Here is a 17,034-nt window from a genome sequence, read left to right on the forward strand (position 1 = left end):
CCGAGGTCACGGGGTGCTATTCAACAACCAAGGCGTGAAGGCAATCGATTCGGATCGAGCTAAGGACAAAACGACGTATGCAGCACTTTTCCGGAAAGTGTGAGAGGATCCAAAGTGAAGGAACTAGGAGTATGGACTCTATCCTAGGAGATAGTGTAGTGGTCGAGTGTTGGGATCTGAACGAAATCACAATAGAATAGAAGCTGAGAAGTGCGTTACAGGTACCCTGAGATCTGCGAGATGTACCGATGTCAATCCGGATGAGGATGGCAGTGGCGCGCAATCGGTGGCGATATGACTTTCGACAAGCTGTTGGAAACGGGCAAAGTTAAGGTTGGGAGGTAAGTGTGCTCGCCCCTCGGGTTACTGAGCAAAAGGAATAATTCTTAGCATGGGCTTCGGTCACCAGACGAGGAATTGCAAATACCTTGACAGATCTGTTAGAGACTACCCGAAGCAACCGAGGTGCATGCTCTGCAAAAAGGAGGACGGAAACGACCATATGACGAGAGGCTTCAAATGCCCACTTAACAAACCATTTGAGCTGATTAACGGCGGAATAATCCATATTTTAGCTGAATAAGCATATTTCTGCTTGAATAAGCTGCTTCCAATGTTTGATGGGCAGCATACAAAAAGGTGACGGCAGGCCAACGGTAATGGAGGTAACCTCAATCACTTGACATTGAACAGCAACTGTTGTCTTCAAAGGATTCAGAACACAGTTCTGCAGATAATTTTGATATTGCCTCCCTCGTACAGTACTACCGAAGTACACATAATTTTGAATGTTGAGACTTTAGATAAAATTTAGTTTTAGTTTTTAGTTTTAAGATGTCTATTGTTATACTGACATGCAGGTATAGAAAACCTGTTTAAAATACTGAATTTCCAAGGCAGAAATAATGTTAAAACACTTAGATATACATCATAACAATTCAGGCTGGTAAGCTACTGTAGTAGCTGGAGCATCTAGGTTAAAATTTAATTTAATATGAATTTTGAACAAATAAAGAGATCAGCAAGTGCGACGTTGCAATCATTGCTGGACCCTACCTATCGACCCATCAACTCATGAACCGGGGACCTACGGCTTTACTTCTCTTCCAAAGTAAGGCGTGTTCAGAGATGTTATGCCTCAGAACACCCCGGCTGTGCCGACTGGGATTGAACCCAGGCCTGCTGGGGTGAGACGTATCAAGTTGCACCCGATAACGGTAACTGGATGGAGGATAGAGCTGGGATGGCAGCAACACAAGATACGGGTGATAAACAAAATGACCGGAATCTTCATATGCAGTTGCTACGCACCTCCTAGAGCAGTACCTTCAGATGCTGGATAGATTTACCGAAGAGCTTATCGGTCGATGACCAGTAGTAATCGATGGAGACTTCAAAGCTTGGACAGTGGAGTGACGAAGCAGAAGTACCAACGCAAGAGGGTAAAGCCTATTTGAAGCTCTGGTGAAACTGACGGCCGTGAATCCATTGTCGACATCCCATTCTGCAGTGCCTGATAAAGTGGACCAACCAAGAGCTCCCTACAGTGAGCAGGGTTCACTGGGTCAGAGCCAGAGGTTGGAACCTACCAAAAACCCGGACCGATTACTCCATCAAAAACAAGTTCAAGGCAGGTTTCAACCATCTAGCTGTTTCTAAATCGGTAACCCAGCTCCATGGAAAAATATAAACATCATACCATCCGCTACTCCGATGGCTCAGTTACTTGGATGGGTGTTGGTATCGGGGTAACAGGACTGCACCTAGCAGTTTGCTATAAGCTTCCGATTCAATGGTCCATCTTCTCGGCCGAAGCTGCGCCGCCTTTATTGCTGCAACGACCCGATCGCCGTGTTTACCGACTAGGCTAGTCTAGTGGAAGCTCTCGACTCAGACCTTTCCGAACACTCCTGGATCCAAGACATCCAAAGGTATGTCCCACCCAACACTACCTTTGCTTGAATCCCGGGTCATTGCGGGGTACGTAGCAACCTCGAGGCAGACCACCTAGCGGCCTCCGGCAGGCTGGCCACGGTATACACCGATACAGTACCAGCTGCAGACCTGAAAAAGTGGGTCGACAAAGCTTTCAACGACTCGTGAGCCTCCTCCTGGAACAACGCTAGAGAGACTTTCATCTGGAAGGCTAAAGGGGATATCGTCCAATGGGAGGATCCTAAGAACCATCGAATACAAACTCTCAAGATTGAGTACGGGACACACCCACATATCGCACAATTTCTTTGGCACCGACCCTTTTCTAAAGATAGGTCTGCCAAGTACATCACTCCGTCGAACATGCCATCTGCCACTGCCCTCAATACGAGGGCCCACGCATGCTATACGTCATTGTTGGAAGCAGGTTTTCTCCGAGAAGCCGGCCTCTTCGATGCAATTTAATCGGACCGAATATGAAGTCTGCTGTTGATAGTTTCTAAGCCAAACTGAAAAGTACCACAAACGACGACACCAGCTACCCCCACAAGGATAACGAACCAAACATTCAAATATACCACGACCAGACAAGAACTCGTACAACCGACCAACGCAACGAAAACGACACCCCCAAGGTAAACAACCTGGCAATTTCGACGAATACCAAACGACTATCGACAGCATACACAGCAAAGACAGCTTATGGCACTCCATTCTGGCACTTCTGGACTCACCAAATCACAGGCTCCTCAAACAGTATTTTTTAATAAAATAAAAAAAAAACTCTGCAACTTGGGGGATCCCCCTTCTGGGACTCCCAGAGATGAACCAGCCTACGGCTGAAAGTCTCTTCAATAAATAAACCAAGCAACCAACTTTCTGCTGTCCGTCGCTGGTGGCTAACATGAACTGGAGAGGGTGCGAACATACAAAGCGACCATCAGGCGATCGCAATCCTGCAGTACGGAGGATGAGAACCTACGAGCGGAAGTGGAAGACGAGGGCTTTCGTCAAGGATCTCTGCTCAAGCACATAATAGACAGTTAAGAAAGTTTGTGGTAGAACCTAGAACCGTGATAGGGTCTATCGAGCAGAAGACTTCAAATAAATCCATGATTTCAGAGTTAACAAGTCAATTATGCGTTTGGTACGATACTTTAGCTAATAATCTACCGAACGAAGTCATTGAGAACGCGTGGTATGAAGGTTTGCACCCATTATTCTCAAAAACAAAAGAAGCGCCCCAATTTTTATTTTTCATCCGATAGGCCGAAGTGAATTCATTGGCGTTTAAATGGCGTTTCAATGCGTTAAGCTGAGTTAAGAATCCGTAGGCCGAGTTTGGCGTCAAGAAGCAGTGTTAGACTTTTGACAATATCTCAACAATTAGTTTCTCTTTATCAAATCTTACGGTACGTACGGAAAGGTAAATAAATTTGAAAGCCAATACTAATAACATTCCGTTTGGAGCTAAACTGCGCTAGATTAAGAAAGACTACGTGCGGGTTGTGCTTAATAGGCCGGAAATGGGATAGTTAACCCTAATTATCCTCGTGTTGAAAAAATCTACTTAAGCAACTTGTTGCATAAATAGCTATTCTGAGAGAGCTATTCGACCGACTTGATCCATAATTATAATTTTATCTCATGGCCATACACTGAGGCAAAAGAACTTCAGAATTCCATAAGAACCACTTGTGAATGTTAGCCACAAGAAATCGGTATGAATTTCATTGATTCGCATTATGACAAATAATGTTGACAAAAAATAATAAATCGGAGCAGACTGGAACCGAACTATGGACGTTGAGATTACGGGTTCCGTGTGTTGACTACTCGTCTTTCAACGCTTTGGAAAATGGAACGCTTTGGAAATGATTAACACCATAAATCGAGCCTTATGACATTCTTAAGTCTATTTGCCTCGGTGTAGGAAAGGGCTATTTTGTACAAAGCAGCAAATATAGAGAAATTTCATGCTTAAAATAGCAATACAGTCTGAGATTTACTCCCTACACTCAAAAAATTCCACACGTTTGATCGAACACCTAATTTTTTAAATGCACAATCACATTTACTTTAAGTGTATTTCACCTCGGTTCAATGTGTTATACACGTTAATTTATAGTGTTTCAAATTTTGAAATGATGAAAAATTTTCACTATCTCTTCAAGTGCATTGCACATTGAATCACACTACTGTTTAAAACAGATGGATTTAAAGTGTTTTGCATTTCAATGCGATGTGAATTGCTAGCTAAGAAAGGTAAACATCGAAAACAAGACTTCTTGTGACTTTATCCTATCAACCCGCCTCATATATGAGAACAACCGTGGCACAGTGAGATCGAACGAAGACTCCGGCAGTTCATGATCGAATCCCAAATCAGACCCATTAAAAAGATATGGGAAAGCTCTGGAATCTGGCAGTTTTTTTTTATGTATTTGTCGATTCATTTTTAGAGCCGGTAAAGTAGAAGTCGATAAAGTAGAACATTGAACAATGATGTACAAAGCTATTGATATCACCAAATGAGGCACATATAATCCAAGTGTGTCACAATTCAAATCCATAGTGTTCAGGCATGATTCATAGCATAAGATTCACACATGAAATGGATGTGTTTGACAATAAGCGCAAAATTAAGTGTGAGACACATAATGATGACGTGTGAAATTTTTTGAGTGTAGAAATTTTAAAGTTGCAGAGCACGTCAGCCATGATTTATGGACGCTGTACCTTAAGGGCCACCCACATTAGATCCGTTTGTGTTGCGTTGACGTAAATTTGACAGTTAGACAATTAGGTTCTGCAGCGTGACGTCACGAATGAACTCAGTGTTAATCGGCTGAACCTTTTTGACAGTTCAGTGGTACTGTTTACGAGCACTTAGTCGTTTTTTCGAAAAAAAAAAATTCTAAAATTTCCGAATTTTAACTTGAAAATTGTCGAGGAACAGCGCATTGCAAGGATGTTGCTCGTGAACATTGCAGAAATGTGGTTTATATCTCACTGCAGTGTGAAAAATTATCGAGAAAATCCACCCAAGAAAAAATCGGCTAAGTCCACGTAAACAGTACCACTAAACTGTCATCAGATTGAGGTTAACCCCGACGGTGCAAAACCTAATATATTTAGCTGTCACTTTGCCACAACGCGTCAAATCCAGATCTAATGTGGGTGGCCCTTTAATGCCAATTACATTTTAGAATAGATTTTGATATTAATAAAAAAATTATATCAAGACTACGTAACGAGCAGGCATAATATCTAATAGATTAAAAATTCTGTTTATCTTTTTTGGATCATCAGGCGGTAGAAATTTGTGAACACATGCGCTAGTAACAAACCTGAACCCATACAATCTATCTTGTAGCTTTTCACTACTGTGCAATCCACGCCAAGTAGCGAAACAATAACCGACTTTCAGATTTTACCTCTCAGAATTCCATGAAACTTTACATAATAGTGCGCTATTGAAGAATCAGAATGACGATTGACTCACAGATGGCGAGTGGGTGAAATGGTAATAACGTTTTGATATCTGTCAAATTGCATGAAATTTTTTTTAGTACATCCTCATTTTTGTAATTGCGGATCTTAAAGCTAGGTGTCGCATGGCCAGTTTTGGCTTTGCTTTGATTCGCCAATGGGCACTTCAGGAGCTAATTGACAGCTCCAGTGTAATGTACCCCAAAATTATGGTACTCTAATTCTGTCAAATCGAATAATGGTGGAGTAAATTTACAATTGGTCTCATTTTTGATCAACTTTTTTTTTAACGTTTTTGAGTTTTTTGTTTTTATAATTTTTTTATAAAAACATTGACATTTTTTTCTAATAGTCTTCCAATCGACTCAGCTTGACGGGATTGTAAAATGTGTGTCTGTGTATATGTGTGTGTGTGTGTGAGAGCACGTAACATAATTTTCTTAAACGTATTTCTTGGTAACCACTCTATCGAATTGAACGCAACAACCACCATGCTTCTAAAGAATGTTAATTAATAGATTTTCAATCTATTGCTATAAAACTGTGGCAGATTTTCTGAGCTCTAAATTAAGTTTAAATTTAGAAGTTCGAGATTTCGAAAGATTTACAAAGTCTCAGTAAGACTTAAGAAGTTTTCCGAGTTACAGAATCTTGAAATTTTTCCCAAGGTTGCTATGCTGAAGGCCTTTGAGCCTTGAATGGATAACAAGTTCGAAGCTTGGAAAGTAAAAGATTGTAGTAAGATTTTTTTCCTTGATTTGTTTTCCGTCGACCTTGTTTTCCGTACTGTGCACCAATGCTACCGACGCCAGGGAGGCAGCTCCCATGCCTGGACATTACCTATCGACCCATCAACTCATGAACCGGGGACCAACGGCTTTACTTCCCTTCCGAAGGAAGGCGTGATCAGAGATGTTATGCCTCAGAACATTCCGGCGGCGCCGACTGGGATTGAACCCATGCCTACATGGGTGAGATATAATCACACTTACCACTACACCACGGGCGCCGCTATAGTAAGAAATAGTTTTTTTGTGGTTTGAGCTTGAAAATAAACCTGGGATCTGTCTTGAACTTGGATACACTTACAGGATATAAATACAAAGGAATGTCAATTGGGATGATTCAAAAGTTATTCCAAAGACAAATCCAAGGTAATTCCGGAAAGTATTCTTCGAGGAATTTCGAGGAGTCTAGAAAGTAGTTCTGAAAAGAAATTCAATGGCGTTGTGTGGAAAAGTTTAGGTAAATTCATTGGATAATTTAAAAGTAGTTATAGTAAGTTTTTAAGCTATTTTCAAGCTTTAGATACTTTTCCAAAAAGCTCAGTTCTTTTTGAAGGCATCGGATTTCTCAAGATACAACTTCGTACAATCGTCATCCCATCCAGGAGTGGCGGGTCTTCTTTGGAAGGATGCACTTGGAACACGTCGGTTCTGAGCTTCTAATGCGCTTTTGTATATTAGTTCGGTAAAGAATAGGTAGAATCAATGCCAAGAGTTACCGCTGATACAAATTTTTGCCAATCAATGTTCCTCGTGAGGTCAAAAGGAACTTGAATTGACTGATCTGTTTTTAGACGACCACTTTTGATTGAAATAATAATTGGTAAGTGATAACTATCATGGGGATCATTGATAACCTTCCACAGACAACCTAATGATAGTGAGTTAGAGCACAAAGATATGGCAATACGGCTCTCTCAAGCAGGAGGTTTTTCTATACGTGTTGGTTCACCAGTGTTCAAGATAGTGAAGTTGAAATCGTCGCACAAATCATAGAAAATACCCGCTCTATTGTCATCGTATGATTCGCCCCAGCCAGTACCGTGTGAGTTTATATCGCCCGTATTAGAACTGGAGATGGAAGGATATTACCTGAACTCCAAAGCAAGAGGAAGAGGGGACAATAGGGGGACTTTTATGAACCAATTTTCTGTCAAACGTGAACCAGCGCCTGATTGGTCAGGCGAACGTATAGAAACGCGAGAATTTTTACAACAGAGAATCTATTTTCTTGTATTTTGACAGTCGACTGTGTCGCCCATAATGAATTAGTTTTTGCTCGAGAGAAGAAGAACACGTCATAGACTAAAAGAAGCCAGTTATCTCCTCTTCCTCTTAGGGTATTGTGAGCCCCTCGTCTCAGACGTCATGTCGATTAGATGAGCCGTTTACGTGCTAGGATTTATTGAAAAATATCGAATACACCGTTTTGAAAATAAAAAATAGGCGCGAGTCAAAAGGGCCGAATTCCACCATACAGTCAATATGTTGCCCATCACGCTAACTTAAAAGTACTCATTAATGAGTAAAAAAAGACCCATTTTGAAGAAAAGTGGCTTAACTCATTAATGATTAAACAATTTTACCCATTAATGAGTATCTGTTACCCATCAATGATTAACAATTACTCATTAATGGGTAACAGATACTCATTAATGGGTAAAAAATTTACTCATTTAATGAGTTAAGCCACTTTTCTTCAAAATGGGTCTTTTTCAACCATTAATGGGTACTTTCAAGTTAGCGTGATAGCCACCCCCCGAGTATCTAGACAGATCTAGACTAGTTTCACGTACCCAATTACAAATTGTAGATGTCTCCACCGTACGTAAACAATGGGGTCAGTCATCGTTGGTGGTACAACTTTTTCCACATCAGAAACATGTTTTTGTTTTACTTCATATGGACAGCAAGCCAAGAATAAATTTTGAGTGATACGTATTATTGATGTTGCATTGTTTACGTACATCTTGGAATTTAATGGGTTTTAATTCAAGGTTAATTCCCCGGGGGCATCCGGGACATGCCCGGAACCGTGGTCCATAGCGCTCGAAATGGTCAAAATTGATTTGGTTGTCATATTTTGAAGTAATTTGTTTTGTCACATGATTGGTTTTATTCCTTACCGGTCAAATTTAGTATCATGGCTCACATGCCCCGGAACATGTTCCTGCCACATTTCCAGCACCAGTTGACCGATTCTGAATCTGTTCAATAATGTTCTATGGACGAGACTATGGGATCACGATACCGAGAAATATGACTTAGTTCCCAAGCTCCATGTTTTACGGAGCCTATCCCGCCCATATCTCCGGAAATAGTTGACCGATTCTAAATTTGTTCATCAGTATTCACATTCATAATACCTTTTAAATGCTGGTTGTTTTGTATAATTCGGTTATGGGGTTGCCGACAAAAACCACTTAGTTCCGGAATTCCGCGATTTTTGGGTCTTGTTCCGCCCATATCTCTAGAACCAGTTAATCCAGTGGTGCTCATTCAACGACCCGCAGGCCAAATGCAGCCCGCAGGGTGAGTTTGTGTGGCCCGCGGAATGCTCTCAGACTGTGGAATACATGTCCACAGGCTGACCAATCATTTCATTATGTCCAGAATTGACCTCAGAACTGTTGATTTCATGGAATATTTTCTGAAGTTCTTTGATATTCTCTTTAGAAGTATCTTGGAATCTTACTCGTGATTCGCGAACAACTATCCTTTGAATTGAAAATCGCCTTAGGCGCCTGGCAGAGTGAATGCAAGAAGCCGATTGGACAAAAGATCTTATTGATAATAATTTTTATTTTTGCTGTTCAGATCGGCTTCTCGGATTCACTCTGCCAGGGTCTTAGAATTCCTCGAAACCATTATACGTGATTCCCTTGGATTTCCGATCAAAATATTTTTTTGATTTCTTGCATTTTGACGTTTCGGTCGAACGGTTGTGTCGAAAACGTAATTAGATTCATCAGAACTTCTTCATTTTCATCTTTAAAATTATTTTCAAATGTGCCATCAAATTCCATTATAAATACCGTTAGAAGTTTCCCAAAACTTCGATGTAAATATTTTTTTAATTATGTAGAGTTCTCCTCAAAACTCCCACGACACTATCCTATCGTGTTGTGAGTTTAATCTTCCATGGAAATTAACTCAAAGCTACTACTTTCTTTACACTTACAAAAATTTAAAATTCTTACAAGGATTCCTTTGGAACCGAATCAACTTTAGATTCAGATTCCTTTAGAGTTTTTATCACAATTCTCTTAAAATCTATGTAAGAATTTTTAGAAGTTCTTGTAAGCTTTGCTTTGGAACTCTTGCCATAATTTACTTGGACTTGTGGAGTTTTGGATATTTTTTGGAACTTACCTCTAAATTTTCTTTGAGTTTTATTCAGAATTTTCTGGAATTTTATTCAGAATGACCGTGTAATTCTTCTTACTAAAGCAAAGAAACGAAATTACTGGCGTACTTTTATCGAGGGACTTTCTAGAGAAACCTCGATGACAACGCTTTGGAAAAAGGCTCGCTATATGCGAACCCGCTCATGCTTCCAATGAGAGTGAAGAATACTCCTCTCAATGGATATTCGACTTCGCTAAAATGGTTTGTCCAGACTCTGTCCCAGCGCAACCGACTTTACGAGATACAGCCCGAAGTAACGGTTCTCTGGATGAACCATTCACAATGCTGGAATTTTCAATGGCGCTTCTTTTATCGAATAACTCTGCTCCGGGAAGCGATATGATCAAATTCGATCTAAAAAACCTCCCTAAATATCGCTAAAAGTCGATTACTTAACCTGTATAATTCCTTTATGGAACTCAATATAGTTCCACCAGCATGGAGACAGGTTAAAGTAATAGCTATTCAAAAGCATGGGAAACCAGCGTCTGATCACAATTCTTACCGTTCGATCTCTATGTTATCATGCCTGAAGAAATTATTCGAAAAAATGATCCTACCAGGACTTGGCCATCGGGATGAATCAAACAACCTACTTTCAAATACGCAGTTTGGTTTCCGAAAGAGTAAAGGAGCAAATGATTGTCTAGCGATGCTTTCATCTGATATTCAACTGGCTTTTGCGCACAAGGAGCAATTGGATTCAGTCTTTTTGGATATTTTTGGCGCATTTGATTCTGTTTCCATAGACATACTGTCAGACAATTTGCACAGTAGTGGATTACCCGGTATTTTGAATAATTTCTTGTATAATTTGCTGTCAGAAAAACAAATGACCATCAATCTAGGTCAACTGACAACTTCTAGAATTGACTACATGGGCTTACCCCAAGGTTCATGTTTAAGTCCCTTACTTTATAATTTCTATGTCAAGATATTGATAACTGCTTAGATAATCTATTCACGCTTAGACAGCTTGCAGACGATGCCTTGGTTTCCCTGAGAGGTCCACGTGCGGAAATCTTGCAAAGACCATTGCAAAATTCCCTAAATAATCTGTCTTTCTGGCAAGAAATTTAGGGATCGAGTTTTCACCGAAAAAAAAACTAATTTGGTAGTGTTTACAAGGAAGTGGTTTCCAACCCAACTGCGTCTAAATTTTTTGGGCAGAGACATTACTCAATCTTTAACCTTCAAATACCTTGGAGTCTGGTTTGATTTGAAATACACTTGGGGTACCCACATTCCGTATTTGAAACAAAAGTTTCAATAAAGGTTCAACTTGCTACGATCAATTTCCGGGACATGGTGAGGTGCTCACCCGGAAGACCTAATTAAACTGTATAAAACGACTATTCTTTCAGTACTTGAGTATGGCTCTTCTTGCTTCCTCTCAGCAAGAAAAAGCCACCTAATTAAATTGGAACGCATTCAATATCGTTGTATACGTATTGCCCTTGGCTGTATGCATTCAACACACAATATGAGCCTAGAGGTACTAGCGGGAGTTTAACCCCTGCAGAACCATTTCTGGGAGCTCTCATTAAGAATATTGATTAAATGTAAATCCAAACATTACTGATTTTTGGCTCCGCAAAGTGTCACATAAGACTGAGCCAAGTAAATAAACGAACTAGTTAAAAAAGTAAGAGGTTGTTTCCAAGATTCGACCGTAGATTTGACATAGGATTACGTCTCTCGGCAACATATTGGGGATGCAATTAAAAAAAAAAAAACAAAATCGACCATATTACCAAAAGTGGTCAATTTCTTTCTTAATATAGCGCAGTTTAGCACCAAACGGAATGTTATTATTACTGATGGCTTCCAAATTTATTTACCTTTCTGTACGTACCGTAAGATTTGATATAGAGAAACAAATTGTTTAGATATTGTTATAAGTCTAACACTGCTTCTTGACGCCAAACTCGGCCCACGGATTCTAAAGTCGGCCTTACGCATTGAAACGCCAATGAATTCACTTCGGCCTATCGGGTAAAGAAAAAAATTGATTCGGTCGGAGAACTTCTTTTGTTTGTGGAAATTATGGGTGCAAACCTTCATATCACGCGTTCTCATTGACTTTATTCGGTAGCTTATTAACTAAATTATCGTACCAAACGCCTTATTGACTTGTTAACTCTGAAATCATGGATTTATTTGAAGTTTTCTGCGCGATAGGCCCAAAATCGGCGATTAGACCGAAGTAGTTCTCTACCCTACTCTGTTTTGCAATCTATCAAAGGAAATCACAAATTGGGTGTCATAAAAAACATGGCAATTAATCATTTTGTCAAGCTTCTGCATTCATGTTCCATCAGATGTTACTGCTGTTGTTTGCGGTGACATCTATCGGAAACTAGACACAATTTGTTTTCCTATAATTGTTCACAGAGGACACTGCAGTGTAAAACATGTCTGGTACCTCTATATATGCATTTAGATTATTATTCGAAGTCCCTCCTTTTTTACACATTCTGCACACAAAATAGCGCACCCCTCACAGAATTTCCCGCCGAATTTTATGTATGGGGCGGGGCAAAAGTATCTTTTGCGCAGAATATGTAAAAAAGGAGGGACTTCAAATGTTAAAGTAAATGCATATATAGAGGTACCAGATATGTTTTGTAGTGTCAGGTACTCTATTTTGTAAACTGTGAAAGGTCGAGTGTCAACAAAATACATCGCATGTTGAGAGGTTGAGCTCGTGAGAGAGAATTTCTCTCTCAAATTTGATTTTTTTTTGGCTCTCTGGGGACTGGTAGTAAAGCAGGTAAAATTGTATGGGGAAAAATCATTCTTATTTAATTGTAGCTTGTTTAACATTAATTTCCGGGAAAAAACTGAACGACAAAGCCCCTGACTAATTTCTTTAGGTTGTCGTTCACTTTTTTTTGACCTGAATATGCACCGAAAGCGAATTATTCCCACTTCTCTCAATTTCTATATGGGGATTTCAGGATGCCTTTCGTGGTGTACTGGATAACGATGTTCAACGCTACACGCCGAAAGCACTGCTGCTACTGATGCTGCTGCTGCGGACACCGTCGACCGGACGCCACTACACACGGTGATTAAATGAGCACCGTTTAGTGAGACAGGATCGAATTCGATTTTTAAATCTATGTTAGGGAATGCGCTGTTTGCAGGTAATCGGTGATAATGTTCACTTATTGAAAATTAATAAAGTGTTCATGGTAGCAATTTGCCAGATAAATTTCCAATCGTTTGGATTGTTTAGAATTAAAATCCATCTGCTATTGACAGAGTTATATGTATGTGATCAACACCTGACCTCTTTTCATAATGCGGTCGAATTTGATTTTCTGAAATTGCACCCCCAATTTTTTGCCGAAAGACGTAATCCTACGTAAAAAATACTCTTTACCAAATTTATGATGGTTCTGAAAAGGACCGTTTTCTCGTGATGGTTGAGTAATGCTGATCTATTAGGGTGTTCAACACGGATAAGACTGGCGAGCTGTATGTTATATGGAACTCACAAACAGGCTGCTTTTTCATGGTATACACAGTGTGATATTCAATAATCAATTAATTATCTCAACATTTAGTGGCAGACCATTCAAAAATTTTGGTAAGATACACAAATTCTATAATTCATATTAATTTCCTATGCGGATCGAAACAAACATTATGACGTCACTACAAGGGTGACTGAGTAAACGAATCGTGCGAATCGAAATGAAAACCGAGTGAAAAACGAATTGCACCAATACATTCAGGCCTACAATTCAACACCTTCTATAAGCCAGGTTGAGCTTTGATAGTTAGCTGCTTGCGGGAACTGACATCCGATTGATATCCTTTACAATATCCAAAACATACTCTTTAACAAATTTGTGGTGGTCCTGAAAAGGACCGTTTAGTCGTGATGGTTGAGTAATGCTGAGCTTTTTGGGGTGTGGTTGGCGAGCTGTTAATTGTTTGGAGCAAGGCTGACACGCTTGGCATAGATGACCCACAGCTACTCACGAGGAAACTGATTTCGATCCAGCGGCTTCTTCCTCCTTCTATGGGTGCTCATGTGGGCTCTGCAGCTCACTGCTTGCAGGCTGCCTTTCGTGGGGTACTGGAGAACAATGTTAACGCCACACGCTAATCACTGCTGCTGCTGATTTTTAAATCTGTGTTAGGGAATGCGCTGTTTGCAGGTAATCGGTGATAATTTTGATCACCATTGCAACAGTTGGACGTTTGTGTATTTTTCAATAGTGACCTATTGAAAATTAATAAAGTGTTCAATTTAGCAGATTGGTAGATAAATTCCCAATTATTTGGCTTGTTTAGAATTAAAATTCATTTGCTATTGATAGAGGTATATGTGGTCAAAACCTGACCTATTTTCGTCCCGCTGTCCATTTTGGTTTATTTTAAATTGCACCCCCAATATGTTGCCGAAAGACGTAATCCTACGTCAAAAAAAAAAGTTGTAATGTATGATACGAAAATTATTGTCCCGTACTTACAGAAATTAAAAGTTTTCAAAATGTGCTTACTTTTACTTATGAAATTACGACTGTAATTAAAGAACATAAAAAATTGCAGGATGTAATTAAAGTACTTTCCATTCGAAAGAGGGGATTTTTTTTCGTCATTTTGACAGTATAACTTAATATTTTTTTGGAGTAAATTTTTGTTTTTAGAATTTGTCTATACAAAATGACTTAGAAAAAAGGTGACCCATAGAAATAAATGCTCAAATTGACCCTTATTTTGCATGAAAAAGTGATGAAAAATTTAAGTAACAGTTCCCTCTTTCGAATGGTGAAGATTTTGTGAATGCGAATTTATTGTTTTAAACTTAATCTAACAAAGACACCGTGCCTATCTTCTAAAAATACTTCAGTCTAAGAAAGTCGTTAGCGGCGCCGGTGGTGTAGTGGTAAGCGTGATTACCTCTCACCCCAGCATGCCTGGGTTCAATCCCAATCGGCGCCGCCGGGATGTTCTGAGGCATAACATCTCAGACCACGCCTTCTTTCGGAAGGGAAGTAAAGCCGTTAGTCCCCGGTCTATGATTTGATGGGTCGATAGGTAGGGTCCAGGTGTGAGAGCTGCCTCCCTGGCGTCGGTAGCTGTGGTGTTCAGCACGGAAAACAAGATCAACGGAAATCAATCAACCAAAAAATTTATAAGAAAGCCGTTTTTTCAGAACCCAGTCACCCCAACATTAACACATCCAAATATCAATAAATCTCTAATATAGGGGAAATGGATGTAATTTCGACCTAAATGCCCCTAATTTGGGCCCATACATAAATTCAGCAATCGATCAATTTCCAATAGTACCGTCCTAATGACGCGTTCATCTAGATAAAATTGATAAATAGCAGATTTTTAGCGATGGGCCCAATCTTAGATCCATAGGCCAACATTAGAGCATTTCCTCTACATATCAAATTTCTTAAACCTAAGAAAGTGTTGCTAAGTAAACTTCAAGGGTGTGCTTTCCTAATTTGTTAATTAACCATTCCTGAGCCAAAATTTGCAGTTTCCATACATATTTATGAATTGACTCGGAAACGGTTCAGTTTATTGCAGGGGCAAGTTGCTAACAGTAATAAATGCATAATTTAGTAATTGGATTAAATGCTAAATACAGTCTACCAAATGAGTGCAAGCTTTTGTGTTTTCTACCCAATAATTTCTAAAAATTACTCAAATCGATCAGCCTACGCTAATTTCAAGTGGTGAACGAAAACGAATGCAAAAATAACTACTACCAAAAATAGCAAATCATTCAACAAAATTCTTTGAAAATAACATAGCAAACAAGTGATATTTACACCAACTCCTGCCTGATCCATTAGTTGCATGGCCTGCACATATTTTAGGACGATGGTTTGGTGATATTGTGTTGGTGGTGGTCAGAAAGAAGCGCATTTGTTTTCAATATTTGTGCCACAGGATGGATGTTTTTGGAAGAATAAGAAGAAGAAGTAGACAGTATAGTCAAACGTAAAGTTCAACCGAAAGAATTAGTTAGTTAGAGAGAGTGAGAGAGTACACAATGGAATTTAGACGGTGATTGTAATCGAGTGATCCAGATGGAACACAGTCATATAACTCGCTACAGTACCTGTTTTAGATGATTTTTAAGAATCGTCCCTTCTGGTTCGGGAAGAGGTGGAACTTGCTCGGGTTCGCCGGATGCCGGCGTAAGCCGATTGGAGTCTAAATCCACCAACCAAATGTCGTCCGGCAGTCTGTAGGTAATGAAGTATTGGGTATTATGGAAACGCAATATTAAAACGATGAAATGCTCCATAAACCTTGGAAAAATACTTCTCAGCGGCGTAGCTACTAAGGTTTAAAGTAAATTCCGTCCTGAGCGATATTTCACGCGCGGGGAAAGATTTTGCGAAGGTACGAGAGGGAGAGAAGTAATAGTTGTCTCTCTCATTCCAATGCAAAATTTGCTCCGCTCCGCTTTTCTGACTAAGAAAAAAGGGCAGGACATTAAAACTGAGTAGCTACGCAGTAAAGGAGCATTATTCCAACGTTTATGGAGCATGTTACGAAAACCAATTTCTTGTTTTGAACTCACCTGAAATTTTTCTTATACATCAGGAACGTTGCTGGCAGTCCGATGATGTACGGAGTGGGAGCTAACAGCAACTGTTCGGCACTCCCCATACAGGTCGGTAGCAACGGGATCACAGGAAACATGTACTCCAACGGGTAGATTAGGTTCACCAGAGCCATCACGGACATCGATAGGGCGTTGTAGTCCCGTGATTGGATGATGATTTTATGCTCCAGCAGAATGAGCGTCATAACTTTGAGACACGTTTCAACGCCCAGCAGTTCTAGTGGCAGGTGCAGCGGGAAGTCTACCAGTGTGAAACGGGTATGGTCCGGTAGGGCAAATGCCAGCGGTTGATGGATGACCGGCGAGAGGATTTCGACCTATACAATAGAAAATAAAGCGTTCATATCAATGATTGCTGAGAGCAAGTACAATATGATAAAAATACAGAATTTGCCCATGAAAATTACAGGAGCTTTATAGAAGTTCTGAGAAATTCAAGGAAGTCCAGAAAAAAAAAGCCAAGGAAATTCAGAGCTCTTAAGAGCAATTTTGAAAACTTCAGGAAAGCTTTGAATACATCAGGAATGTTCCCAGAACAGAAGTATAAATATATTCTTAGAAATTTCAAAAACTTTAGAGAAGCTCCGAGAAATACAGGAAACTCCAGAGCTTTAAAACAGTTTAACCACAGACAAACAGACATAACACTCGCAAGTTGTTCATCGAACAAGCATTTAACGGTCAATTTAAAAGTTTCTTAGTTGGTAGTACCGCCACCTGTGGCGCGCATAGGCAATTCCCTTGCGTTTGACGTTTGCACACTACCGCCATCTATTCAGCGTACTGCCCACCACAGTGTAC

General features: G+C 39.9%; 1 protein-coding gene across 6 annotated transcripts in view; it reads right to left on the reverse strand.

Moving 5' to 3' along the window:
* The window catches only part of Rab3-GEF (Rab3 GDP-GTP exchange factor), a 97,360-nt gene that overhangs the window by 33,454 nt on the left and 46,872 nt on the right, over nucleotides 1-17,034 (reverse strand). For 5 of the 6 annotated variants that reach the window (XM_065228679.1, XM_065228681.1, XM_065228682.1 and 2 more), the window contains exons 5-7: nucleotides 16,189-16,550; nucleotides 15,721-15,847; nucleotides 15,428-15,460 (exon numbers count right to left, since the gene is read on the reverse strand). In XM_065228679.1, coding sequence (XP_065084751.1) covers nucleotides 15,428-15,460; nucleotides 15,721-15,847; nucleotides 16,189-16,550 — 522 coding nt within the window. The remainder of the gene's footprint in view (nucleotides 1-15,427; nucleotides 15,461-15,720; nucleotides 15,848-16,188; nucleotides 16,551-17,034) is intronic. The other variant, XM_065228680.1, reaches the window with a different exon arrangement.

This window comes from Ochlerotatus camptorhynchus, unplaced genomic scaffold, assembly GCF_037179485.1.
Source record: "Ochlerotatus camptorhynchus isolate MF236.1 unplaced genomic scaffold, CSIRO-AGI_Acam_v1.1 ptg000300l, whole genome shotgun sequence".
Taxonomy (NCBI): domain Eukaryota; kingdom Metazoa; phylum Arthropoda; class Insecta; order Diptera; family Culicidae; genus Ochlerotatus; species Ochlerotatus camptorhynchus.